Raw genomic sequence first — 26,094 nt, 5'->3', positions numbered from 1 at the left:
AATACAGAGTATTGGTTTCCCCTTTAAGAGTTTAGGGATTGGGGGAGAGGCTGGGGGCAGTTTTGAGCCCAGGAAAGAAAGTTTAGTCCCAGCCTTGCTCAAATGGGGCCCTGATTCAAGACCAGGATTTGGGATGCGGGAGGGGCTGGGCGGAAGTAGATGGAGGAGTCCCCGTGGAATTGGCCAGAGGGTGTCTGTGTGGCCCCAGTCTCGGTGGGGAGTGAGTGACGGGTGGGCACTGTGCTCAGCCCTTCAAGTGGAGTGTGTCATCTGATTCTCACGATCCCCTGTAAAGTAGGTACTCAATAGTATTCCCTTTTTGCGGAGGAAACACGGACCAGAGAGGGTGATGTGGCTTGCCTTAAGGTCGCAGAGCTCACGGAAGCAGTGCAGAAATTGTTCCCAGGTCCAGCTCAGTGGGGTGTTGGAGCTGGCTCCCATCCGCTTGTAAGAGCTAATCATCAACACTTCCCGACTATGTTCAGTGACATTCGTTGGTAGCTTGACATTGGCCATGGTGAGACAATGCACACCATGAAAACTGGCAAGCATTACAAATCTGGGTTTCCCCCACTTTTGGATAGCTGGTTGTATGCATTTACCAGTGCACAGTGTCTGGTCTATTTAAAACGTCCTGTGTTTATGTCGCCAGTGGTTGTCAAACACAAGATACGCATCAGAATTGCTTTTGGAGAACTTGTTTTGGAAAGTATGGGCCATTGAGAATGTGGGGTGGGGCTGCAATCTGTGTTTTGAGAAGCTGCTCATCTAAGCTATTACTCCTGACCGGGAAACACACAGAGACGGCTCTGGGCTTAGAAGCGGAGACCTGTGGAGTCAGAGATGGAGAGCAAGGCAGGGGACACACAGGAAAGAGGCCTCTCTTCCCACAGCTGCTCCCTGAGAATGGCTCACTGGGCAGCCCCAGGTGATGGTTATGAGCATAGATTGTGAGGCCAGGCCATCTACTCTCCTTACTTCACCTGCCTCATCTGCAAAATGGGTATGAAAATAGTACCTGCCATATAGGGTCATCCTGAAGAAGAAATGGGTTAATAGACATACTTAGAACATGTCTGGTGCATGGTAGACATCACAGAAATGCTGATAAATATTCATATTCTGCCTTCTCTGGCAGCAGGTTGTGACAGCTAATTGACTTGCCCCCCAGGACACGACTGGGTTCTTGGAGCAGAGGAGCAGACCTGAGTTGCATCCTTCCTGCCTTACCTCTCTTGGCAATATAAAAACAATCACATTGAACTAACATTTACTGAGCACCTACAAACCTCAGAACAGTTTGTAAGTGCCTTATGTACACTAACTCACTAAATGTACATTTCTGCCTTACAAGAAAGGTGTTATTATCACTCCATTTTAGAGGAAGGAACTCAGTCACAGAGAGGTTAGATCTTTTGCTCACGGTTGTACACTTTCGAGCAACAGTGTCGAAATGAGTCTGCCAGCTCCCAAGCCCTCCTTCTGTCCCAGGACCAGCCTTCAGTTCCCACCCACTGGGTATTCCAGTCACCCTCTACATGGCATTCAGAGGGGTCTTTCTGAAGAATAAACCCAACCCTGCCACTCCCCTGCTTGGCATATTTCAATGGCTTCTTCTTGCCTTCTCAGAATAAAGCACAAATTCCTTAGTGTAGTTTGCCAGGCTCTGCACCCCTCCAGCCTCGCTTTTCTTCCCACCGCCTCTCAGTTTTTTGCCCCAGGAGCACCAAACCATTTTCGCCTCCCTTCCCCATTCCTCGTGGCCCCTTTCCCCATCATGCAGCTTCTCTGTGCCAGTGTCTTTGTGTGTGCTCTGTCTATCTCTGGGCTGGAACATCTGTCTTCTCAACCCTTCTTGAGTGGGTTCACTCTGAGATTCAGCTCAAGTGTCACCTCTTCTGTGAAGCCTCTCGTGACTACTACTCTAGATACACATGATCAGGTGGGTCAAAGGTGCTTCTGCTCTTATCTTGGGACATTTTGTCTCCCATCTCACTCATGATAACTCTCTATGTCTGCATTTGTCTCCCCTAGAAGCTCCCATACCAAATACTCCCATCAATCAAAGTGGATAGAAGGATCAGCTGGCTGGGTAGCTCTCTGGGAAGAGCCTGGAAATGAGAGAGTAGAATTTCATAACCTCCTCTCAGAGGGAGCTTTCTATGGGGCTAGAAGTTAGGAGTGATTTGGTAAATTGCCTGGGGTGGTGGATGAGCCCCTCAAGGGACTGCTTTAGAAATGACAGATCTTCCCTAAACTGCCTTTGAAGAAGGTGGGTCTGGGGAGATGGAGGGATTTTGCTTTGTAGAGTGGTGAATGCAAGTTTGGGGCCAGAGCTGAATTGCCAGGGACACAGAAGAAAAGCTGAGCTCTGCCCGCAGGGGGCGCCCTTCTCACTCTTCCCCTGTAATGAGGCTCAGCCTCTTCTCCAACTCAGTGCTGATACCCAAAGCCTGAAAGATGCCCATCACGAGTCTACCTAGGGCCTCCTTGACTTGGCTCACCTCCCTGAGGACCAGAGGCCCTCTGGACTTAGTGGGGAGGGCAACATCTCTGGCCTTGGTGGGGCTCGGGTGCTGGCGACGTCAGCCCTTCCAGTTTCCAGACGCAGTGCTGGGTTGGCTGACAGTCACACAGTGGCTGTGGCCAATCACAGCCTGGGAGGGGGCATGATGGGGTGTCGCTGCTGGGGTCATCTTCATCCCTGTCACTCTGAGCCTGGGCTCAGCTGCAAAGTGTTGCAAGGCTTGTGGCACCGAGTGCCACCATCCATGTGACATGAGGGCAGTGACAACGGGGAGCTGGAAAAGAGGCCTCTTTGTCTGGCTACAATTTTTTGTCCAAACTGCCCTGGGCTGAGACCCCATGTGCTGTACACAGTGAACTGTGCACAACCTTGCCGCTTGGCAAAAAGTTGCTGTTCTCCATGCCAAATGTTGACACATTGAATTCAGTATCGACGAGGGACCTTTTAGAAACATTCAGCATAACATAATAGACTAATTCATTAGCACCCCATGGGTCTGACTGGGTAGAAGCTGAAGCTCGGAAAACATCGCCTTAAGGAATGACAGATGAAAATATCTTTCCCATGATATAACTGTTATTGCCGGGAAGTGGCATTAATTGTGATTGCTTATCTATTAATTTATTATAATTCTTTTTTCACCTCCAGGCTTTTACCTACACATGACATGGACCAGGGGCTCAGCTGGGGCTGATTAACGTGGGGTTATCTGGGAATGGCTCAAAGCTGGCTGGCACAGATAATGGCAGCTGGGGTAATTAAAATGTCTTCTGCGTGGGAGAAGCAAGTTTGGAGAATTATTTTGAGGCGAGGAATTGGTGACATGGGTTTCCTAAAGCAAAGGAGATAAATGTCAAATGCCATTGCCCTCCCAAATCCAGCCAGGACTGACCAATGAGCACCAAGAGGCAGAATCACGAGGTAGGCTCCTAAGCCAATGGAGCTGGAAGGAGGACCTTAGAGCTGGAACCAGAAGCAGAATGTGGGGACCCGGGGAACATAGCTGATGCCCTGGCATATGGGGAGCTTCTGGGAGATGCCCTGGTACCTGCCCCCTCCAACACACATGCATATTCCACTGCAGAACTGTTTATATTGCAGCAACTGTGTCTCTAGAAGGATCGGCTCTCCCTGACCCTCAGAGAGGTGGGGGGAGGGAGGGCAGTGGGCTGGAAAAGAAGTCAGGAGCCAAGGTTTCTGTCATTGATCTGCTGTGGGGCTCGGGGCAGCTCACTCAACCTCTCTGGTCCCAGGTTTCCCCACCAATCACAAACTGCTCTGTGAAAAGGAAAATCAGTAACGTGGAGAAAGGGCTTTAGAACATGTGAAGTGTGGGTGCTGCAGGGATTTGTGGAGGCTTTGTCCCCCCCATTAGTGTCAATCACGTGATGCCTGGACCATCATGGCCTGTGGAATCTGAGCCTGAGCCAGCCAGAGGAAGCCAGGCGACACTGCATGAAGGCTCTTGCTACAAGCCTAGCAGAGGGCTTTGGAGTTGGACAGCCCCAGCTGGTCAAAATCCTTGCTCTTCCCCTTTCTTACTGAGTAGACTCTTTGAGTCTCAGTTTCTACTTTTCTGTAAAACTGGAAAAGTCATACCTTCCTAGGAGAGTTGTTCTGAATTTTGGATGAAATGGGGTATGCTGAGCACGTAAAAAATATAAGCAGGAGTTATTTTATCGATCTATTTAACTCTTACATAGTGCTAAATGCCACACACTTTCCATAGGGCTTTACTGATGTCAACATACCTGCTTGATGCTCAGCCTAACAGTTGTACGAGGCGGTACTGTTGCTGTGGCCATTTTACAGATGGGGATGAGGCACAGTGAAGTGAAGTAACTTGCCCGTATAAGTGGAAGAATCTCGATTCTAACTCAGGCAGATGGGTCCCAGAGTGCATGGTCTTCACTCTTGCTATGATGAGGATGCTGATTTCACCGATTACTTTCTACTTTGTACTGTGTTCACTCATTCAGGCATCAGTGAGCACCTACTGTATTCCAGGCTCTATTTGGTCACTGGCGATACAGAGGCAGACTGGGCACTATCCTTGATTCTCACACGCACAAAAGAAGCCCACCAGCTGGTGAACTTTGTGTTGGATCCGCCTCTAGACAACCCCCCACCCCTCACCTAAGGGTCTAGCTTGGTACCTGGGGCCTTGAGAGCATAGGTATATGGCTGCTGGATAGTGAGTAAATGAAAGATTGAACGGAGGATATGTAAGAGCAGGGAAAGCAGGGACTTCGCTGGTGGTCAAGTGGTCAGTACTCCAGCTTCTGCTACAGGGTGTGTGGGTTTGATCCCTAGATGAGAACTGAGATCTCACATGCTTCGAGGCAAAGACCCCCCAACCCCCCCAAAACAAACAAAAACATAAAAATTTAGGGAAAGCAGACACTCTGTGAATAGGATACTGCCCCAGGGTGCAAGGATACGTTGGCCCTGCCCTTCCCTCTGGGGCCTCCAACCTTGACCCCATGCTGGCAGTGCCGTTAATGTGGGGAGCCACCCGTGTCACCAGGGTTGTATCTTCCCCAGAGTCTTGCCTAGAAGGTCAGGTCAGACCATGGGGCTGAGAGTTCAAAGCTTCAGCTCCCTGAGGGGACACCTCTCTGGTCTTGGAATGAGGGCATGAGCCAGGTGGAGATGCCTTTAATAGACTCTCTGGGGCCAGGATTGGGAGCAAGGCCCAGAGAGGACTCAAGCACGGGTCCTGTGTGGACACAGTGGATGAGGGGGTAGTACTCAGCGCCGGGGAATGAGATCTGTGGATTTTATTCCTGCCACTTCGAAAGGGACTGCTCAGTGTCCCAGTCCTTCTGCTTGGTGGCCAAGCCTTAGATTTTGTGAATCCACCGCACTCTGCCTCCCACCGTCAGACCTCAGCTGACCAGCCAAGGGGGTCACCTCCTGGGGGGGTTGCTACAATCTGGCTGATGACTCAGTCCCTATCCTGGGGGCTTTAGAAACTGTGGGGATGGCATTTATTTGTCATCAAGTCTGGAAATCAATAAGTGGGGAAGGGATGCGAAACTCTGTATCCTGGGCAGGATATTCCAGAAGGAACTGTCCAGCCCCGAATGCCTATATACTGCCCTGACTGGCACCTGGCCAGTCTGAAATTTGACCTGGGGAAGGCAGATAACACTCAGAGAAAGAGATGCTGAAAAGTGGCAGAGACCGAATGGGTCTGTTGGGATGTGACAATCCCAGGGCAGCTGAGATGAGCTGAAGTTTCCAGGGAACAGAGATCACAAGGAAGGAGCTGAGGCTGAGAGAGAAGGGACGGAGCAACAGGTAGAGAGAGGGGAATGGAGAAGCTTGGTTGAGTCTCAGGACAGAGGGTTGGACCATAAACCCCATGATGTTCAGAGTTGCTCTGGATCCAGAACGACTCTCCCTGTCTGCTCTTCGGCCTCATAGTTCATTCCTGAGTTCCTAGTGACTTGAGGTTACTTGAGTGAGACCCAAAGAGGCTAAATGTGGGATCTCAGGCTTAACTGTGTGCTGTGCTTAGTCCCTCAGTCCTGTCCAACTCTTTGCGACCCCATGGACTGTAGCCTGCCAGACTTCTCTATCCATGGGGATTCTCCAGGCAGCAAGAATAATACAGGGGATCTTCCCAACCCAGGGACTGAACCTTGGTCTCCCACATTGCAGGTGGATTCTTTACTGTCTGAGCCACCAAAGAAACCCCTGAGGCCTAGGGGCATCAGAATTATTCCCATTTTAAAGGCAAGGAAACTGAGGTCCAGGGAAGTTAGGCAATCTGCCCACGGGCACAGCCAAGAGGTGGTGGAACAGCAACTCTCATCCTTATCTGTGCCTCTGAGGCCTGCTCTCCCATCACTGCGCTGGACAGTAATGTGAAGCGGGGATGGGCATGGTCTGTAGGGGGAGCCATGGCCACCTTGGGAGGTCTGCCTGCTCCTCCCTTGTATTTTCTTACGGGGACTCCAAGGCTCTGTTAGAGCAACTCAGAGCGGCAAGGACTCAGGGAGGTGAGCCAGCAGGATGAAAGTGTGGCAAGAATGTGTTGAGCTAGCACAGGGCTAGGGCGGACATCTATGGGTGCAGAGGTCTCAGCACCCAAGGAGCGCCGTCGGGGAATGCCAGGGCTGCCACACCTGGAGAGAGAGCCTGGGGTCCCTGGAATGTGCCCACCTTCCCAGACTTGCTCCTCTTCCCTGCTTCTAGCTTCAGATGGAATGTTGGGGATCTGATGGCTTCATCCCCAGCCTCCGATGACTTTCCCAGGAGAGAAGCCAGCTTGGGTGAATAGAATTCCAAAAGGGAATTGGGAAAGAAGATGCCTGGTCTCAGTCACCAGCTTCCAGAATCCCTTTCTCCCACCATGGCTCCTGGCAGGTCCCCAGATCCGAGCACTGGATCAGGAGAGGGAGCAAGGTGACTCAGACATGAGTAAGGGTATAGGGGCTGGGGGTGCAGAGAGGCATTGGTGCGCTGGGAAATGCTTCATAACCAGCTGTCAGGGGATGGTAGGAAAGTGTCTTTTATTTGTAGCATCTGCCAACTTCTGTAGTATGAATACTCCTGCCATGGCTAATTTCAAGCTACCTGAGTGATGTCATTGAATATGGAGTTAGGAAGAGATGAACACAATTGGTGCTGGCAATCAACTAGTACATAAAGGAGCATGGCTCAGATGGTAAAGAATCTGCCTGCAATGCAGGAGACCCCTGAGTCAGAAAGATCCCCTAGAGAAGGGAATAGCTACCCACTCCAGTATTCTTGCCTGGAATATCCCATGGACAGAGGAACATGGCGGGTTACAGTCCATGAGGTCGCAAAGAGTCAGACATGACTGAGCAACTGACACTTTGACTCAACCAGAATGAACCTAGAAGAGCTAACCTGTCTTTGACCTTTGCTTATGCTGTAACCTCTCTGTGGAATATCATTCCTCTCTCTCCTTAGTGAATTCCCTCTGACCCTTCAAGGCCCAATTCAAGCACTTTCTTTCCTATAAAGGCAGTCTGAAATTCCCCACCTTCCACCAGCTCTGTGGCATTGATGCCTCCTTCCACTGTGCCCCACGGCAGTCTGTCCAGGCATGTAACAGCACAAGTCTGCTGAATGAGTTAGACGTACAGATGCAGACTGGACAGGGTGGGAGTTCCTTGAGGGCAGGCCTCAGGATCAGGCATCCTGAGACACCTAGCTGAGCACAGGCCCTGGGTAAGGAATGTTAGCCAGGTGCTGGATGAATGAATGAACACAGCTAGAGGCCTGCAGGGCTGCAGCAGCAAGTCTGATGTAGATTTCAGGAGATGGTTGCATCAACAGGATGGTTAACGATGCTGTCACCTGCCCCAGACCTGGGCTGGGCAGAAGAGTCCACCTGGGGCCCAGTGACATCTGAGGGCATTTGGCTCCAAGACAGGGTGGCTGGGAGTTGGTGCCCCTTTGGCACAGGGATCTCTTTATTCTGCTGATCTCAGATCACAACTAATTATCCTAATGGGTTTAAATGGTCCTAAATGTTCTCACGGTTTGGACAAGACCCATCTGGAGCCTGCAGGTGGGCTGGCCTGGCTGACGGTGAGTGGGCAGACTTAAGCGTGGATGCTGCAGGAATCCAAAGTGGCGGCTTCTACTGTTGCATGAGGCCTGAGACCTGTGTGGAGGTGCATGGGCCGGGGCCAAGGGTCATTGTCCTAATAACAGCGCTTCACACGAGCCAGGCACTGCCCTCAGTGCATCAGTACACGAACGCACTCAGTTCCCACAGCAGTCCTAGGAAGCCGGAGCCACGATCGTGCCCATTTTGCAGAGGAAGAACTGACTTCTGCAAGGTCTCTCTGCCAGCAGGCAGAGGGGCTCGTGTTCACACCGGCAGGTTCTAGAGTCCCTACCCTTAGTCACAACACGATGCCCCTTCTCAAAGTGGGTGGGCCACAGAGACAAATTGCACCCTTGTCTGGGGTTACGCCTACAGCTTTAGGAAGCAAGTCCAGTCTGAATCTCCTGTAGCAACTGTCCCCCCCCACCCCCCGAGGCTGACCTTGTTCTGAGGGAGCCCCACCCTGACCCATGCCAGGACCCGAAGGTACGTTACCAGTGTGGTGAAGATGAAGTGGTAGTACTCGGTCATCATGCCCATGGCCATGGCCTGTGGGAGAGCAAAGCGTTAGCGCCCTGCAGGGAACACCCAAGAAGCCCCTCCTTCTCTCTACCCTGGTGTGGGGCCAGGGTGAGAACGGGGGCATCACAGGCTGGCTGGCGGTGGGCTGGGGGAGGCTGGATGCTCAGAGTGGGATGTCCTGTGACCTTGTGACCATGACAGGGGCCGGCTGCCAGACAGCAGGGGACTTCACAGTGGAGTGTGCGGCAAAATCACAGGGGACACGTTAAACTGCAGAATCTTGGGCCACGCTCTCCAAAGACGCCAAATTCTGCAGGGCCAGGTGGGGGCCAGCTGTCTGAGTTTTTAGGAAGCATCTCCAGGTCTGTGCACTCGGAGAAATGCTGATGGAATCCACCGAACACTGGCTTCTCTAGTCCCCTGACTCCACTCAGCTGAATCCACTGTCCTAGCTCTGGAAAGATGTCTGTGGGAGCCCAAACCCCACCAACCCAGCCAGACCTAAAGAGCAGGGTCTATCCTTGGTCTGAGGCTCCCCAATGGGAAGCAGTGAGATATCCCTGCTTCCTGGGTGCTGGCTGACCACACAGCAGGCCACGTGGCTGTGTGAATTATTATCACCCACCATCGTGAAGTCTATATTTTATATTATGTATTTTATTAGAAGCCTATAATCTATAATACTAATGACCATAATGCATTTTCTACAGAGTTCTTCAGAATGCGGGCCCACATAGTGCTCAGGGGGAAATGTCACAAGGTCAAGTGTACTTTGAAAACGCCTCTCATCTCTTCCCGGTCTTGGAGGGGATTCACAGCCGGCATCTGCAGGTGAAAGGCTGGAGCAGTCCTCGGTCTGCAGTCACGCTCACCTTGGTTTAGTTCAGTGTCAGGCTGAACACAGAACCTCCACTTTCAGTTCTAGGGGTTTCCAAGTCAGCAGACTAGGGAGTGAATTCTGACTTTCTGGCTGGGTGACCTCAGGCCTAGGACTTTCCCCTGGAGCCTCAGTTTCCCTGCTGGTAAATCAAGCAGGATAATCGTCCCACTTCCCAGGGGTGTGTGTACACTGCACAGAGTCACTCCTCAGTGAACATGAGCAGTGGTGGTCTTTATTACTTGGTTCCACATGCCTGAAAAAGGAGAGAGCGCTGGGCGCCATGGGCCAGAGAACGAGGGCTAAGGGACTTCGGGAGCTTTGAGTCTCCCACTTTGAGTTTAAAGCTGTGCCGCATCCAGTGCTGACTGTGCCCTGGGCACAAAGATGAACTCCTTCCTTCACTCGTCTCACCGAATCCTCCAGAACCAGATGAAGGAGGGATCGTTCACTCCATCTATAGAGCAGGGGATGACTCCGGGGCCACTCGATCTCAGGTACACCATGCCCCAGGCCAGGAACAGGATTCATGCCCTCAACTGAGTTTTTGGCTGCTGTGTGCAGGTGCCTGGTGGGAGGCTTCCTCGGGGAAGACACAGGCTGCTATCCCGCTTGGCACCCCCTTGCAGGATTGGGCGGGGGCGTCAGGCCTTGAATAGATTCCTGGCCCCAGCTCGGCACCTCTCCCTCGGCATCCCTGCGTCCCCTCCCTGCCACCTTCCTCTCTCGGGGTCATGTGTCAAGGCCCCACAGAATGCCTCCTCCAATCACCAGGGACGCTTTCTGAGACCACATAATTGCCTTTTACACAAAGCACTGGCTCGAATCAGAGTGGTTTTGGTTTCAGCTGTGACACCCCCAGAGGGGGCTGTGAGCGATTTCATTGTTGATTTCCTGGGTGGCTGGCAGAGCTTGGTCTGGTTCCCAGCACGCCATGCTGGGCTCGTCCGGGAATGGAGGCGCGGCCAGGACTGCAAGCCGCTCTCCTCCCCCACCGTCACTGCAGAGCTGAGCAGATGGGATGCGGAGCCTCGATAAACCTCCCAGTGATCGGAGAGTGACACTGAGTGCCACAGGCTGCAGGGAATTAGTGGCTGGAAGAGGCAGTCTGGAGGCTGTGATACCCCCAAGTCTCTGTGCTTCCTCAAGTGTTCTATGCCTCCTCAGTAGCCCCCGCCTCCCACTTGCATCAGGGTGATGTGGAAACTATCATTTACTCAGCACCCTCTGTGCTCCAGGCCTGGCTGGGCCGCTGATCCATTGTCTCATCCCATCCCCACAGCAAGTCGGAGTGTCAAGACCACTGTGCCTGTTTTGCTGCTGGTGAAACTGAGGCTCATAGGGGTACAGTGACCACCCAAGGTCATACAGCCAGAAAGAGGCAGACTAGGGATCGAACTTGGATCTGGCTGACGTCAGGGCTGTGTTTGGGAAATGGCTGGGAGAAATGGCAGGCAGATCCCAGCCTTCCCTCCCGCTGGCCAGAGCCCACGCACCTGCTTGAGGATCTGGGCAGCCATGGTGTGGCTGCAGTCGAAGATAATGCGGAATTCCCGGCCTCGCTTCATCTCCTTGAGCAGCGGGCGCGAGTCGTCAGAGTCAAGGGGGAGCTGGCGGATCTTGAGGCGGATGTTGTACCTCGACGGGGCCATGATGAGCTCCTGCAGTCGGATGAGCCCTGAGAGGTCCCGGGGCACAAAATACACACGTGAGTGCACGGACACACAGCTGCAGACACCACAGACTTGGGTGGTCACAGGTCTATGACCACACATAGACACTGATGTGTGGCCCACAGAGATTTGTGCATGGACACAGCCACATGTGTGCAGACACAGGCCCTGGCACACTGGGGCACAGACCCGTGCACCCAGCTGTGCAGGCCCACATATGCACACACACATGTGTGCACACACAAACACATGCTTACGCATACACATGCATGTTGACACAGACAGGACATATGCTTGGGTTGATAGACATGCCTACACATGTAGATAAAGGTGTGTGCACACACAGATAACATGTACACACCTGTAGATTCAAAAGCAGGCACAGACAGCTAGCAAACCCCCACTGACTCCACCCCCCTGCTCCTCTCTCATCCAGTGGGTGTACAGGCTTATGGAGCCTGAATTAGAGGCCACCCCCTCCTCCTTCCCACACCCCCTACAACACTGCAAAGCGCGGGACACAATCTCCCGAAACAGCCTCAGCAACCGGCTGCCAGAATGCGGCACAAGTGCAGCTCAGGCTCAGCTGTACCAACTGCTGGACCAGGTAAGGCCAGGGGGTATTTGTGCTGAGTCACCGCCCCCACCCCCCAGCCCCAAGAGCAGGCTCCTCTGTAAACGTTTCCCATTCTTCCAGGCTCAATGCAACCGCCTCCTCCACGAAGCCCACCCCTACTGCTCTGCCCGGAGAAGATCTCTCTACCCAACTCCCATCCTGCCCCCCCCACCCCCACCAACTCGGTGGCCTCGTCCCTCAGTGCTTGCCTCCTCGGACCTCATCACACTTTCCTTGTCCTGTCGCAAGCTCTTCAACATCAGGGGGCTAGGTCTCCACACCCCCACAGCACAGGGCCTGGCCCTTTGGTTGTACTCAGCACCAATTTCCATAATTGGACTGGCTACTGTTTTTCCTCTCTCTACACTGAAAAATCCATCCTCCACCTTGGCATCTTGCAAAACCACTTAATCTGGGGACTTCCAGGGAAAACTGAATGTCACTTCCTGGAGACAAATGGCTTGCTTAGGCCTAATTAAGTTCATTTCCGTCCCTGTTTCGAGGTCCCTTCTTGCTGACTCCTCTGTGCTTAGCCTGGAAACAAGCCTGCTTGCTGGTCTCTACAGCCACGCCCACCTCAGGGAGAGCTGTGGCAGCACCCGGCCAGGGTCCCGGGCAGGCCGGCCCTTCCCACCTGCTGGGCTCACTGCCCATACGCAGGGCTTGGTGTCTGCATCCTGGCTGCCCTGTCCACTCAGCCATGCTCCATTTCCCCGCTAACAGCACTCTGGTTTTCCTTCGAGGAACAACTCCTCCCCCATGCTCAGTCCACGTGACTCAGAAGGGATCTGTTCCCAGTCTAGGGACACAGAATCTGTCCCACCCCCCAACCCCAGTCAATCAGCACACACATTGCTTGAGGCATAGGTACAAGACAGATGTGAAATGCCAGTTGGTCTTATCAGATGACTCCCAGGAGTTGTGCCAGGGCAACTGGTAAGAGATAACTCTCTTTAAATTTAACTTCAAATTGGGGTGGGGGGAGTGAGTCTGGGGGTCACCACTTAGAACCTGAGAAGGATTCCAACAGGGCAGAAGTCAGGACACAGAAAGAAATTAAGCCCTAAAGATGTGTGTGTGCTAAGTCGCTTCGGTCGTATCCAACTCCGTGCGACCCTATGGACTATAGCCTGCCAGGCTCCTCTGTCCGTGGGATTCTCCAGGCAAGTAGTGGGTTGCTATTCCCGTCTCCAGGGGGTCTTCCCAACCCAGGGACTGAACCCACATCTCTTATGTTTCCTGCATTGGGAGGAGGGTTCTTTACCAATAGTGCCACTTGGGAAGCCTAAGCCCTAAAGATACTTGTTTGCAACTCTAAAGCTAAAATCATTCCGAACTTTCCAGTAAAGGAGATCAACAGAATCCACCCCTCAACCCCATCCCCTGCTTTATTTTTTTTTAGCTTAAGCTAGTTTGCGATGGATTAAAGTTCACGATCAGCGGTCTCAGTGTTCCTATCTGGTCAGAGTCCTCATACACAGACAGCCCACATTGCCAGCCTTCCAACAAAAAGTCTGGGCTTCCAAAGCCACTCTGGCACACACCCCTTACTCCCATTCCTGAAGGCTGGACATCAGGAAAGCAAGCTGATTGGTATCCTTCATTCCACTCTGCTGGGGTGTGTGTTAGTCACTCACTCGTGTCTGACTCTGTGATTGTAGCCTGCCAGGCTCCTCTGTCTGTGGAATTCTCCAGGCAAGAATACTGGAGTTTGTAGCCATTCCCTTCTTCAGGGGATCTTCCCAACCCAGGGATCGAACCTGGGTTTCCTGCTTTGCAGGCAGATTCTTTACGACCTGAACTACCAGGGAGTTATCTCTGCTGGGGAGGACAGAGATATTTGTCTGGGACCTAAGCCTCCCAAAGAGCTTCCAAACAAGCTTTGCCATGACTGTGGGCATCAGGAACCCCTGGCCCCCTGGATAGTCTCAGATCCAGGTGTGTGGCTGGGAGAGGGCTCTGGAGTCCTGGAGGGATCTGGACTAAACAGGGGCCCCAGTACCTCCTAATACCAGACTTGATGGGGGCAGGAAGGGGATATCAGGTAATCTTAGCAGAGGAGGGAAGGGCCGCAAGCTCCCCCCAAACACACACCTCCATCCTTACCCTCCCTCCTCAATGAATCCCGGAAGTCCTTGGTTTGGCTGAATGCTGCTGCCTGCTCACACCTGTTACCGTGCGAGGCTCTGAGTGCAAACTTTGCTCCTACTGGCTCAGTGTTCAGGCACAGCATCGGTAGGCACGTGGGCTTTGGGGACCCAGGACATGAGGACAGGGACAGTGTGGATGCTGGAGGAGAGCCATCAGAGCCTTCTCGTCAGCCAAGTTCATTGCCCCGTGTAGTACACAGTGACCCACATTCTCTCACAGCAAGTGTCAGAACTCCTTCCCGTCAGCGTATTCCCGAAGGAGACCAGAGGCTCATCCTAACCCATCCCAGCAGAGGACTAGGTTCTTCGTTTGCCTGAGATGAGCACTCCTTCCTGGCTGCTTCCCTAATCAATCTCTCTCAAAATATCTGCAGTGAATCATGGTTGTTGAAGTCATGCTTTTCACTTACAAAGCACTTCTGCATTCATTACCCTATTTAACCATCTCCCTGTCCTAGAAGACATACAGAGTAGTTGCTTTGGTTCCAATATTCAGATAAAGAAACTGAGGCCCATAAAGGTTAAGTGATCCTCCCAAGATTCTGCAGAATGTTAGCAATGGGATCCAAATTCAAGACCCAATCTTTTGGGCTCTTAGGCTGGGCCTTTTTTTTTTTTTTTACCTCAGCTTTTTTTAAGCCCCTTCCCTTCATTCTTGATATAAATTTGCCTTGTGCACAGATTAGGTTTGCATGGCAAAACTCAAAGGGCAAACACTGTTGGTCCCTGGAATAATCATTTTTGATATTCTGTAACTGATGACTTGACATCCTGAAATCATGGGCCAAACTAATGACCAAAGTTGTTTGTATCCGTAGTACCTCTGTTTTCCTGGGCATACCAAAATCATATTATAAACTCTTCAGTCACAAACTCCCAAATCTGGGTTTTGCTTCCTACCCCATATGGGATGTTGGCGCCTAACAAATTCCACCTAGTAGTAATAGGGGCAATCTTATAGCTGTTCAGTCACTCAGTCATGTCTGACTCCTTTGCGACCCCATGGACTGTAGCCCACCAGGCTCCTCTGTCCACAGGATTTTCCATGCAAGAATACTGGAGTGTGTTGCCATTTCCTTCTCCATGGGATCTTCCTGGACCAAGGATCAAACCCACGTCTCCTGCATTGGCAGGAGAATTCTTTATCACTTGAGCCACCGGGGAATAAGTAATAAAGGCTCTAAAGTAATAAAGGCTCTTGCCTGTGTCTTCCCCTTGCTCCTACCTCCTGACCAGCCTTGCATGTGGCCCGAGGTGCCATGATGTGCCCCCTTCAGCTTTTAGGGAACTGTAAGTAACAACCCATCTTTTCATGCCATCGACCTCTCTGTGTCGTCACTTAGTCATATCTACTCTTTAGATCCCAGGTACATTTTAAAGCAGTCCCACCTGTAGTGGATTGCAGTGACGACTCCAATTTTCACCCCTCCCTACATCCACATCCTTCGCTGTGTAACTTTGCAGTGCCCTCTAACTGTGGGCAGGTGACTTGCTCCACCCACGACGCTGGGCTCAACTGTGTGAACTGTTTTGGCCAATGGGGTATCAGCAGGCATGATGAAATCAAATGCTTGAAATGGAATTGTACACTGGTTTTGTTCTTTTCACCTCTGCCATCGTCATGACCACATGTACGGGTTAGCCTGCTGGAGGATGAAAGCTCAGCTACCCCATCATCTCAGCCAAGGCTGGCCTATTTCAGCCAACACTCAGCCGACCCCCGGGTAGGTGAGTGATCCAGCTGAGACCAGAATAACTGCCTGGCCAATCTCATTCAGTCACTGACTCTACAGACTTGTGAGCTAAACAAATGCTTATTATTTCAAGTCACATTGTTTTGGGGTGGTTTGTTATACAGAATTATTATCGAAATAGATAACTGATGTCCCCTCTTCTAGCATATTAAGAGAACCATTGATTTTGGTGGCTGTGTGCCAGCCCTAAGAAATGACTCATGGTAGGCAAAATCACAGAGAAGGCAATGGCACCCCACTCCAGTACTCTTGCCTGGAAAATCCCATGGATGGAGGAGCCTGGTAGGCTGCAGTCCATGGGGTCGCTGAGAGTCAGACATGACTGAGCGACTTCACTTCCACTTTTCACTTTCATGCATTGGAGAAGGAAATGGCAACCCACTCCAGGGTTCTTGCCTGGAGAATCCCAGGGACAGGGGAGCCTGGTAGGCTGCCATCCATGGGGTCACACAGAGTCGGACATGACTGAAGTGACTTAGCAGCAGCAGCAGCAGGCAAAATCAATCAGTAGGAGTCCCATTCCTATCTGAATGGGATGTTTAGAGTGGTGGACACAGACTCAGTGAACTGTATAGGGTGGTATGCTGGAAGGGTCTAAGACAGATTTTCCTCCCTGAACAGGCACAAATCACATTAAGAAAAATCCCTTTGTCTTCTACCTCTTTCCTTCCCACTTCCTGGGGTATCATCATGTGAGGATCTGGTATTTGGAGCTGGAGCATCTTTATTGTGACCATGACGGGGGAAGTTAAGGGAACTGCAGTGATACTGATCCAGCATCCTGACTCTGATGAACTGCTACACTTGTCCTGGAAAGGCCCATCTCTAGACTTCTTGTCAGTGAGATAACTAAGTGGCTACTGCTCTAGTCAATTTGAGTTGGGCTGTTACTTAGAGCCAAAATATCCTACTGGAAACAACCCCCAAAGCAAACACAGTCAAAGCCTGCTATTAAGTGCTTCCCACTTCATGGGCTTGATGACCCGCAAGCTGTCCCCTTGAAATATCCTGGTTCTGAGAGCATACTTCCTACTAATACTATTCCTCATCAAAGCCATATTATTGTTTGACTGAATCCAACACTGAATACCTAGTAGCACCATTACTGACTACCCTGCGTTTTAAAATGTTTGCTGAATTGAATTAAATATCAAAATTGAATTAAATGATAAATACTGAAGGGAAAAGTGTGTTGGGCATTGGGAAAGGTGAAGAAATGAAGATGCTACCCCATCTCCTTTTAAAAAGTTAATCATATTGTAGGGGAGTGAGTGCCCACCCAGAAGCCGCTGGTCATCAGAGGCAAGCATACAGTCAGAGCTAGACATCTACCGGGAGAGGAGGTTCCAGATCTCAGCATCTGCCGGGACCAGTCTCACCAGGACCACCTTGATGCCACAGCATCTTCCTCTGCAAAGCCTCTCTCTCTACCTGCATCCAGCCTATGGAGGCCCCAGTCCTGCTGGGCAGCAGTTTATGTGAGTGTCTACTGTGGCCACTCCGTGCCCATGACACTCCTACATAATGTCAATATGATCCGTTCATATCTACTTCTTCTCTCCCATGCTGGCCCCAAGTTCTCTTCCAAGCAACACTTTTGTGCCTGCCTGGACCAAAATGGCCACCTCTGTCCCAGTCTTCTTGCTCCACATTCTCCCTCTAACTCTCTGCACATTGCTGTCAGTTCAGTTCAGTCACTCAGTCTCGTCCAACCCTTTGCAACCCCATGGACTGTAGCATGCCAGGCTTCCCTGTTTATCAGAAACTCCTGGAGCTTGCTCAGACTCATGTCCACTGAGTCAGTGATGCCATCCAACCACCTTATCCTCTGTTGTCCCCTTCTCCTCCTGCCTTAAATCTTTCCCAACATCAAGCTCTTTCCCAATGAGTCAGTTCTTCGCATCAGGTGGCCAAATTGCCTAGCTGTCAGTGCCACCCTCTAAAACTCTGCTTTTATCATTCTATGTCTTTGTTCAACAACACTCAGTGGTCCTCAGCCACTTACAAGATAAAGTCTGAACTCTGAAGCTAGACTGTAGAGACCTTGCCCACAGCCTGACACACACCGTGTATCTGACCTTTTCCTCCCACCTACCGTACTGGGACCCCTTGCTCTTCCTCCCTTGTATAATGCCTCATGACTCCTCTTCCTGTCCACCCATCCTCAAGGCCAGGCTCATGTCACTGTTCCTCTGGTGTCAGCCCACACTAGCCAAGGTCATGGAGCCTCCCCTCCCCAAGTGCTTCTAGCTCTGACTGTATGAACATGTCACTTGGTTCTTAGCTATGATGGCCTGGAAAAGACCAGTGAGCTCTGGGTGGGCACTCACTCCCCTTCAGTATGACTAACTTCTCAAAAGAAGATGGGATAACTTCATCTTTATTTCTTCTTCCTTACCAGGGCCCAACATGCCGTTTCCTGCCATATTTAATTATAGTTTATTTCCATTTTATTTTCAGCTCAATTCAACTCAACAAATATTTAAAAAGTATTCATTGTACCAGGCGCTGCGCTAAATGCCGGAGGCACAGAAGGTTCATGGTCTGGAGGCAGAAACAGGCTCCAAGACAGACAATCATTCATAGTGGTGCGTAAAGACAGACAAAAATACAGGGCTGCGGCAACGCAGGCCGAGACTTGGAGCTGGGCAGCAGTGCCTCGATGGCTGGGGGCAGTGAGCAGGGGTCGGGGGGATCTCTGCCATCCAGGATCTACCATTTGGCGCTTCGGATAGAGCAGGAACTCAAGAGATGCTTGTTGAATCCCAGTTAACGAAACAACTTCTGAGCATCTCTTCTGCGGGAATCTATCCCCATACCCTGACTCCCCATTAGGAGGTAATCAAGAGCTGACATCGAATCACAGGGAGCTGAGCGCTGGAGGGCTCTCTCCAAACTGGCTGCTATAGTGCTTGACTTGTCACATGGCAGAGCAGGACCAGATGGGTTAAGTGACTTGCCAAGGTCACTCTCTAAGAGCCAGGGCTAAGAAACGTCTTGGGACTTGAGTCTTTGGAAAGAATGAGGCAGAGAGGAAATTGCTGTGTGCTGCTCAGCTATTAAGTACAGGGTCAGCCCACATCATGCTCTGTTTGGTTTGAATCCAGAGTCTGTGCTCACAGCCCCATAGCACAGAGCTGGATGTGTGTGCTTCTGGTGAGAATGTGTGAATATGAGGGTGTAGGCAGGTGTGGGCGTGGCCATGCAGGTGTGAGTGCAGATTGGAGCATGCTGCCAGGGTGGGGGTGGGGGCAGTTCAGGGCAGGTGTGAAGCAGCTTGGGTGAGTGTGGCTGGTGCACACGGGGTTGTGGGTGAGTGCAGGGCGAGCATCAGTGTGACTGGATGAGGCTTGGGTGTAAGTGTGGACAGGGCGGCTGAGCTGAACAAGCAGCCAAGAACCCGATCCCGGGGCTCTGCCACCCTCACCCCCTGCTCTTGGTGCAGCCAGGCGTGGCTACTCACCAGTGCTGTCGTCATAGACCACAGTGGCCGACCGCCACTTGAGATACTGCACCAGGTCGAGGATGGCGTGGCTGAGAGAGGCGTAGTCCGGGTACAGGTTCACGTAGAAGGTGTCTTTGTTGTCCAGTGGGTGGTGCTTCCACCGCAGCTGGATGTGGGGCACCTCCAGCGCGTTGCAGATGGATTGGACGGCATTGGTGCAGGAGCCCTGGGACGGCCCGAAGATGGCCACCACCCCCAGCGCCAGCTGGTCACAGGCTGCAACAGGAGGAGGGAGGGAAGGACAGTACAGGGGTCAGTGCTGTCTCGTCAGGCAGCCGGGCACTGTGAGCACGAGGGGCTGTGATCCTGCTGATCCCTCTGAGGCTGCATCACTGATGAGCTCTCTGAATCTCAGTTTCTGCATCTCAAAACTGGGGTTGTAATAATCCCGGCCTTAGAGAATCATAGGAAAGTTGAATGAGATAATGAGTATACACTGTGGAGGGGAATGTCAGTTGGTGTAGCCACTATGGAAAGCAATATGGAGGTTCCTTAAAAGGCTAGAAGTAGAGTCACCAAATGACCCTGCAATCCCACTCCTGGGCATGTATCTGGAGAAAACTCTAATTCAAAAAGCTATGTGTACCCCATTGTTCATCACAGCACTGTTTACAACAAGACATGGAAACAAGCTAAATGTCTATCAACAGAGGAATGGATAAAGAACATGTGGCATACAGAGGCACATGCATGCGTGCACATGTGTGCGTGCACACACACACACACACACACACACACACACACACTGGAATATTACTCAGCCATAAATAATGAAATAATACCATTTGCGGAGATTATGCCAATTGCAAATAATGCCAATTGCCAGAGATTATCATACTAACTGAAGTCAGACAGAGAAAGACAAATATCATGATACCACTTATATGTGAAATCTGAAAAAAAAAGATACAAATGAACTTATTTACAAAACAGAAATAGACTCAAAGACACAGAAAACAAATTTATGATTACCAAAGGGGAAAGAGGCATAGGGATGAACTAGGAGTTTGGGATTAACAGATATACTCTGCCATATGTAAAACAGATAATCAACAAGGACCTACTGTACAGCACAGGGAACTATACTCAATATTATATGTGTGTGTGTATGTGTGTGTGTGTATGTGTGTGTGTGTATATATGTATGTGTGTATATGTGTGTGTGTATATGTGTGTGTGTATGTGTGTGTGTGTATATGTGTGTATATGTGTGTGCGTGTATATGTGTGTATGTGTGTAGTTCAGTCACTTTGCTGTGTACCTGAAACTAACACGACATTGTAAACCACACTGTAATACTTCAGTTAAAAAAAAGACAGCACAGCACTCATGAAATAGAAATGATGATCGCTGTGTCAACAGTGCCTAACACAATATCTGGTGCTTAACTGACAACTGCTGAGTGAATGGAGGCTGAATCCCTGCCTTCAAACAGCTACTCATCCTGGGGGAGGCCCAAGGGCTTAGGCAGGTCAGAAGGCAGATGCTTCTGGGAAGGGCAAGAAACAGTGGGCACAGCAGAAGCATGAAATGAGTAGGAACCAGAGCAGCTGGGGCTCAAAGCAGGGCATAGGCTCATGCAGGGACCATGCCTAAAACAGCCATAAAGTGGGACCTCAGGGGCGGTCATAGGGAGGGCTCCCCAGGAGCCACTGCCCTTTCTCTGGCAACTATCTCTAGTTTTCCTTTGGGCTCCACTGCCTTTCCCACTTCCAGCCTCTGAGAGGTAGGGCTACAGGCTCTAGCTGAACTGTTCACTCACCACCCCCAGGCCAGTCATTGGTTTGGAGGCTGGTCATGTGACTAGTTGGAGCCAATGGGATGGCATGAGATCTCTCACTGAAAAGGGGAAACTTCCTGCTATAACTGGACCTGGGAGGAGGTAAGACCTGGAGGTAGTGTAGGCCTCTAGTGCTCACAGAAAAACCCCGGTGCTTTTCTGTGAATGGAGTCATTGTGGAGGAGAGCAGAGCTAAGAGACAGAAAGAAATGTGGGCCCCGTGATCAAGTGGCACCCTGGACTTCCGTTACCTGAACCAATACGTGCTCTTTTTGCTTAAGCCAGTTAGGATTGGCTTTCTGTCACTTGCAACCCTCACTGCAGCATGAGCACACCCACCAGCTTGTGGCCATGGGAATGACACAGTGTGCACATATATGAGCACATGATGCATGTGGGAGGAGGCAAGACATGGATGAACAGTGCATTCACACATGTCCTGGCTGCCTCAAGGGCCTCTGGGAAAGACCTTCTGGGCTCTGACCCACCCCCAAGGTTTGCAAAGCCCAGGGCCAGAGATCAAATAGAGGCCCATGTATCAAGTGGCTAAATACTTAAATACTTTAGGTCAAGCTAACAAACTGTTTTATAAAACATGCCCTTTCCTTCTACCTTGGCAAATATGCTCAAAACAACCTGGAAAGTCAGGTGAGAATGGAGACTTCTACTCAGTGATGTGGGGAGGGGTGGCCCCAGCTCCCCCACTCCCTGCCCCCTCCTCTTTGATCACTAGTTTCATGCTGAACCATAAAGGGCCTTGAACTCATCATATGGACACCCTACTTCTTATGTCCAAGCTCTGTCCACACCCCTTACAAGGAGCTGTCTGTTGGTTACCCCTAGACAGGGCCAAGAGTATGACCATGGCAGCATGGCTGTACCTCCAGAGGATGGCACATGTAGGCCTGGAGGCCAGCACAGAGCCAACTGGGCAGAGGACTGTAAGAGGGATCTTGAAGGAAAGGATTTCGATCTTGACTGTGCGATGGTAAAGGTAACTGCCATGACAGTTACGACAGTCATGATGGTGTCTTCAGACCACGTTGTGAGGCTGTTGATGATGATGGTGATGGTGGGGGTGGAGTGGTGATGGTGCTGTAACAACGGTGGGACGGTGATGAGGGGATTGACGATGATAAATATGCCAATGTCACGCAAGTAATGGTGATGACGATGGTGGGGATGAAGATGGTGATGCAAGTGCTGATGAGAGAGGAGGTGATGACCATGTTGATGGCGATAACAGTGATGGTGGTGATGATGTTGGCGTGGATGAGACTGGTGATGAAGACGCTGCTGTCACTGCAGTGCTGCTGCTGCTGCTGCTCCTGGCAGTGCTGATGCTTCAGGAGTGGAGGTGATACCACGACTACGGTGGTAATACTGACTGTGGTGATGTGCACTGGTGTTGAGGTGTTGATAGCGGTGATGACAGTGCGATATGATGACAGGACCACACTGGGTTTCATTCTGCCAGAGATGCAATGACTGGGTCCCACTGTTGGGTTATAGGAGGTATAAGCCCTGCCTTTCACCTATTCCTTCTCTGTGGCCTCTCTCCACATCCCTTTTCCCATCCCCTTCATGTTCCTTCCACTCTCTTAGGGGCTTCCGGCTTGGAAGAATACTGCTGTCCCAAAGGGACGAGGGTAGGGTTATAGCAGCAGCAGCTTTCTCTCCAGATGTTTCCAGGGCAGCAGCCAACTCTTGTTCTGGCAGCTCTGAACACACACAGCAGTAATTACATTATTTGTGACTTCAATTTTGAATCCATTTTCTGGTCATTTTACAGTAACTCAGTGGTTCACAGTCATTGCAGGAGTCCACAGCCTGAATGCAGTTCCCCCGCCCCCTTTCCATGGCAATTGTAGTTATAGCAAAAATTATCCCAATCAATTTGTGTCTTAAAAGGAACTGAGCTGCCCAGAGAATAAATGAAGGCAGAGGAGCCTGGGGAGGGCTGGGTCGATTCCAGGCTCACTCCGGTCAGGCGCTCTCTGAGTTGTTGGCTCAGGCACTGCCTGGCAGTCACTCTTTTAATTTTCCACAAAACATTTAAAAATAAAGACAATAAGTGAATGTCCCTGTTAATGGGAAAAGACCTTCTGGGCCTCATGCGGAGGGAAGGACTGATTCAACCAGGGCTGGCCAGGCAGGCAGTGCCAGGCTCTGTGCCTCTGCATCCCCTTAACCCACAGGGCCTGAGGGGGCTGGGTGGGTCCAGCTGTGATGAGAACCTCTGCCTAGAAAAAATGAATTATCATTGGGTTAATTAGAATGAGGCCCAAGTTCACTCCCCCTGGAAGAGTCCTAATGATGCTCCCAAGAAATACATTTTCAAAAACCAAAGATCAAAAGGAAAAATAAAGATCACAGAACACGGGGTTCCCCGAGGGACAGAGGGTACCCAATGGGGAGTATGATCCAGCAGCAGAAATACCTTCAGGGTCAGACGGCGATGATTCTAACCACAGCAGGGGCCTGTCTTAGGTGTGTTATCAGAAGGACATTAAGGGAGAGTGATGGTAGACAGGAGCCACTTAATGTTTTTATTGAGATATAATATAATTCAGTGGAATGCATTAATTTTAAGCACAGACTTCTGTGAATTTTTACATATAACTGTACTCACATAACTACCACTTAGATCAAAATACAGAACATTTGCAACACCTAACAAGGTTCTGTCTTCCCCTTTCCAGTTTATATCCACTGGACTCCCTCCTCCAAAAGTAATCACTGTCCATTCACTCAACAATGTCTGTGAGCCTCATCCATGATGGTATGCATAGCAAGAGTTGCTTCTGTTTTTATTGCTGATTCAATTCCATTGTATAACTGTACCCTCCCCCATCTATCCATTCTGCTGTTGATGGACCTTTCCTTTATTTCCAACTTTGGCTATTATCAAGAAAGTGGCTAGGAATATCCTTACACACATATATTCCACTTTAGTAAATATTTTCACACAGTTCTCCTGAGAAGTTGAACCAGTTTTCACTCCCACCAGCATTATGTAGAAAAAATATACCTCAACTCATACCTCCCACCCTACCCAGAAAACCAATTTGACACAGATCATAAAGCTAACTCTGAAAGATAAAACAATCGAACTTCTAGAAGAGAACATAGGAGAATATCTTCATGACCTTAGGATAGAAAAAAACAGAACACAAAAGGCATTAGCCATAATGGCAAACATTGATAAATTGGACTCCTTTAAATGAAAAACTTTGCTCCTCAAAAGATACTACTAAGAGTGAGAAGGCAAGCTCATTGGCAATAGATATATGCAGTACGTATATGCAACAGAGGACACGTATCCAGAATGTATAAAGACTCCTACGAATCAATAAGAAAATGACAAGCAATTCAATTTTCAAAAGTGGTTGAAAGCCTCCAAAAGGCACTCCAGGAAAGAGAAGCTCCAAATGATCTATTAGCATATGAAAAGATGCTCAATAACTCTGGTCATCAGGGGAATACAAAGTAAAACCACAGTGAGACGTCCACCACATAAACCACCAAAAAAAAAAAAACATACTTCAGCACAAGTTAGCGAAGACGTACAGCAACCATGACTGTCCTGCTTTACTGCAGGGGCATGGGGTGCTCATTGGTACAGCAATTAGTTGGAAAACTGTTAGGCTAAACAGATGCACGGTGGATGACCTCACATTTCCACTTAGGTATGCATCCTAGGAAATCAACCCTGAATGTTCATTGGAAGGACTGATACTGAAGCTGAAGCTCCAATACTTTGGCCACCTGATGCGAAGAACTGACTCATTGGAAAAGATCCTGATGCTGGGGAAGATTGAAGGCAGGAGGGGAAGGGGACAACAGAGGATGAGATGGTTGGATGGCATCACCAAATCAAAGGACACGAGTTTGAAAAAACTCTGAGCAATAGTGAAGGACAGGCAAGCCTGGCACGCTGCATTCCATGGGGTCTCAAAGAGTCGGACATGACTGAGCGACTGAACAACAACAAAGCATGCCTCCAGTGAAAACTGTGCGCTTTTGTGCCCAAAAGACATCAGCAAGAATGTTCACAGCAGGACCACTCTGTGGCCTCACATGGAAACAACTCAAATGCTCAACAGTAAATTTGCTTTTTAAAAATTGTGGCCTATTCATATAATGGAATACTACGCGACAATGAATAACAAGAGACTACTGTTACATCTGACAACAGAGATGAATCTCAAGATCTATTGAAGGGTGAAGGAAGCGAGACTCAGAGAGGTATATATTGGTATTCTACTTAGGGAAAGTAGGAAGCTCCTCGGCAGGCTCTGAAACTCTGCTCCTGGCTCACTGCTGGGCAAGGTCTCTGCGCTGAATGGCTTGCACACCACTAGAGAGTCATCATAGCCTTTTAGTGAATTTTAGGGAAAATGGACAGAAGGCACAGCCTGGTCCTCTGGGGTGGTTGTGTGCATACAGGCCTCTGTGTTCTGTCTCCAGGCATCGGTTTTGTGTTTTGACCTTTTCACTGAGCAGTTTTGATTGAGGTCAACCATTTTCCAGCTGGACAAGGCCAGGCAGAGAGTGCCAGCATGGACTCTCAGCAGGGAGATGGAGACCTGACTGCATGGTGTTAGCCGCAGTGCTTGCTGGGAGATGGCTAGGAGGATGGAGGTAGGGAGGAGAGCACGCCAGCACCAGAGAAGCTGAGTGATGGAGTGATGGGGAAGGACCACTCTTCAAGGCTAGCAGGGTGGGTGCCTGTAGTTTGTGTGCAGGTTGGCCCTGAGGCAGTGGCCTCAAAAACCTCAGTGACAGCTGTGTTCAGCGTCAGAGACCCCTCGATCTTCAGTGCACAAGGGAAGGAGGAGCAGGGTGGGTGAGACAGGGACCGCCAACGGGAAAGTGCCTGAAGGTGTGAAGCCCCTGACCTAATGGTTAAGTGGGTGGACAGCAAGGCAACCAGTGTAAAAGGAACAAAGTCTGATGGTACTTTGTATGAAGCAGGCACTGCTCTAATCACAGAGGTGTGCCCGTTTTGTAGATGAAAAAAACTGAGTCACTGTGTATTTTGTGCACGGTCACACAACTAAGAGTGGACAGGGTGCAACTCTGGGCTGTCTGGCTCCA

At 50.4% G+C, this 26,094-nt stretch overlaps 1 protein-coding gene across 1 annotated transcript in view; it reads right to left on the bottom strand.

Annotated features, from left to right (window-relative positions):
• Positions 1-26,094, bottom strand: part of GRIK3 (glutamate ionotropic receptor kainate type subunit 3) — a 251,143-nt gene that overhangs the window by 71,100 nt on the left and 153,949 nt on the right. The window contains exons 3-5 of the mRNA XM_019957819.2: positions 19,173-19,430; positions 11,013-11,194; positions 8,613-8,666 (exon numbers count right to left, since the gene is read on the bottom strand). Of these exons, the coding sequence (XP_019813378.2) occupies positions 8,613-8,666; positions 11,013-11,194; positions 19,173-19,430 (494 nt within the window). The remainder of the gene's footprint in view (positions 1-8,612; positions 8,667-11,012; positions 11,195-19,172; positions 19,431-26,094) is intronic.

This window comes from Bos indicus, chromosome 3 (assembly GCF_029378745.1).
Source record: "Bos indicus isolate NIAB-ARS_2022 breed Sahiwal x Tharparkar chromosome 3, NIAB-ARS_B.indTharparkar_mat_pri_1.0, whole genome shotgun sequence".
Classification (NCBI taxonomy): domain Eukaryota; kingdom Metazoa; phylum Chordata; class Mammalia; order Artiodactyla; family Bovidae; genus Bos; species Bos indicus.
This window is presented reverse-complemented; position numbering and strand designations above follow the sequence as displayed.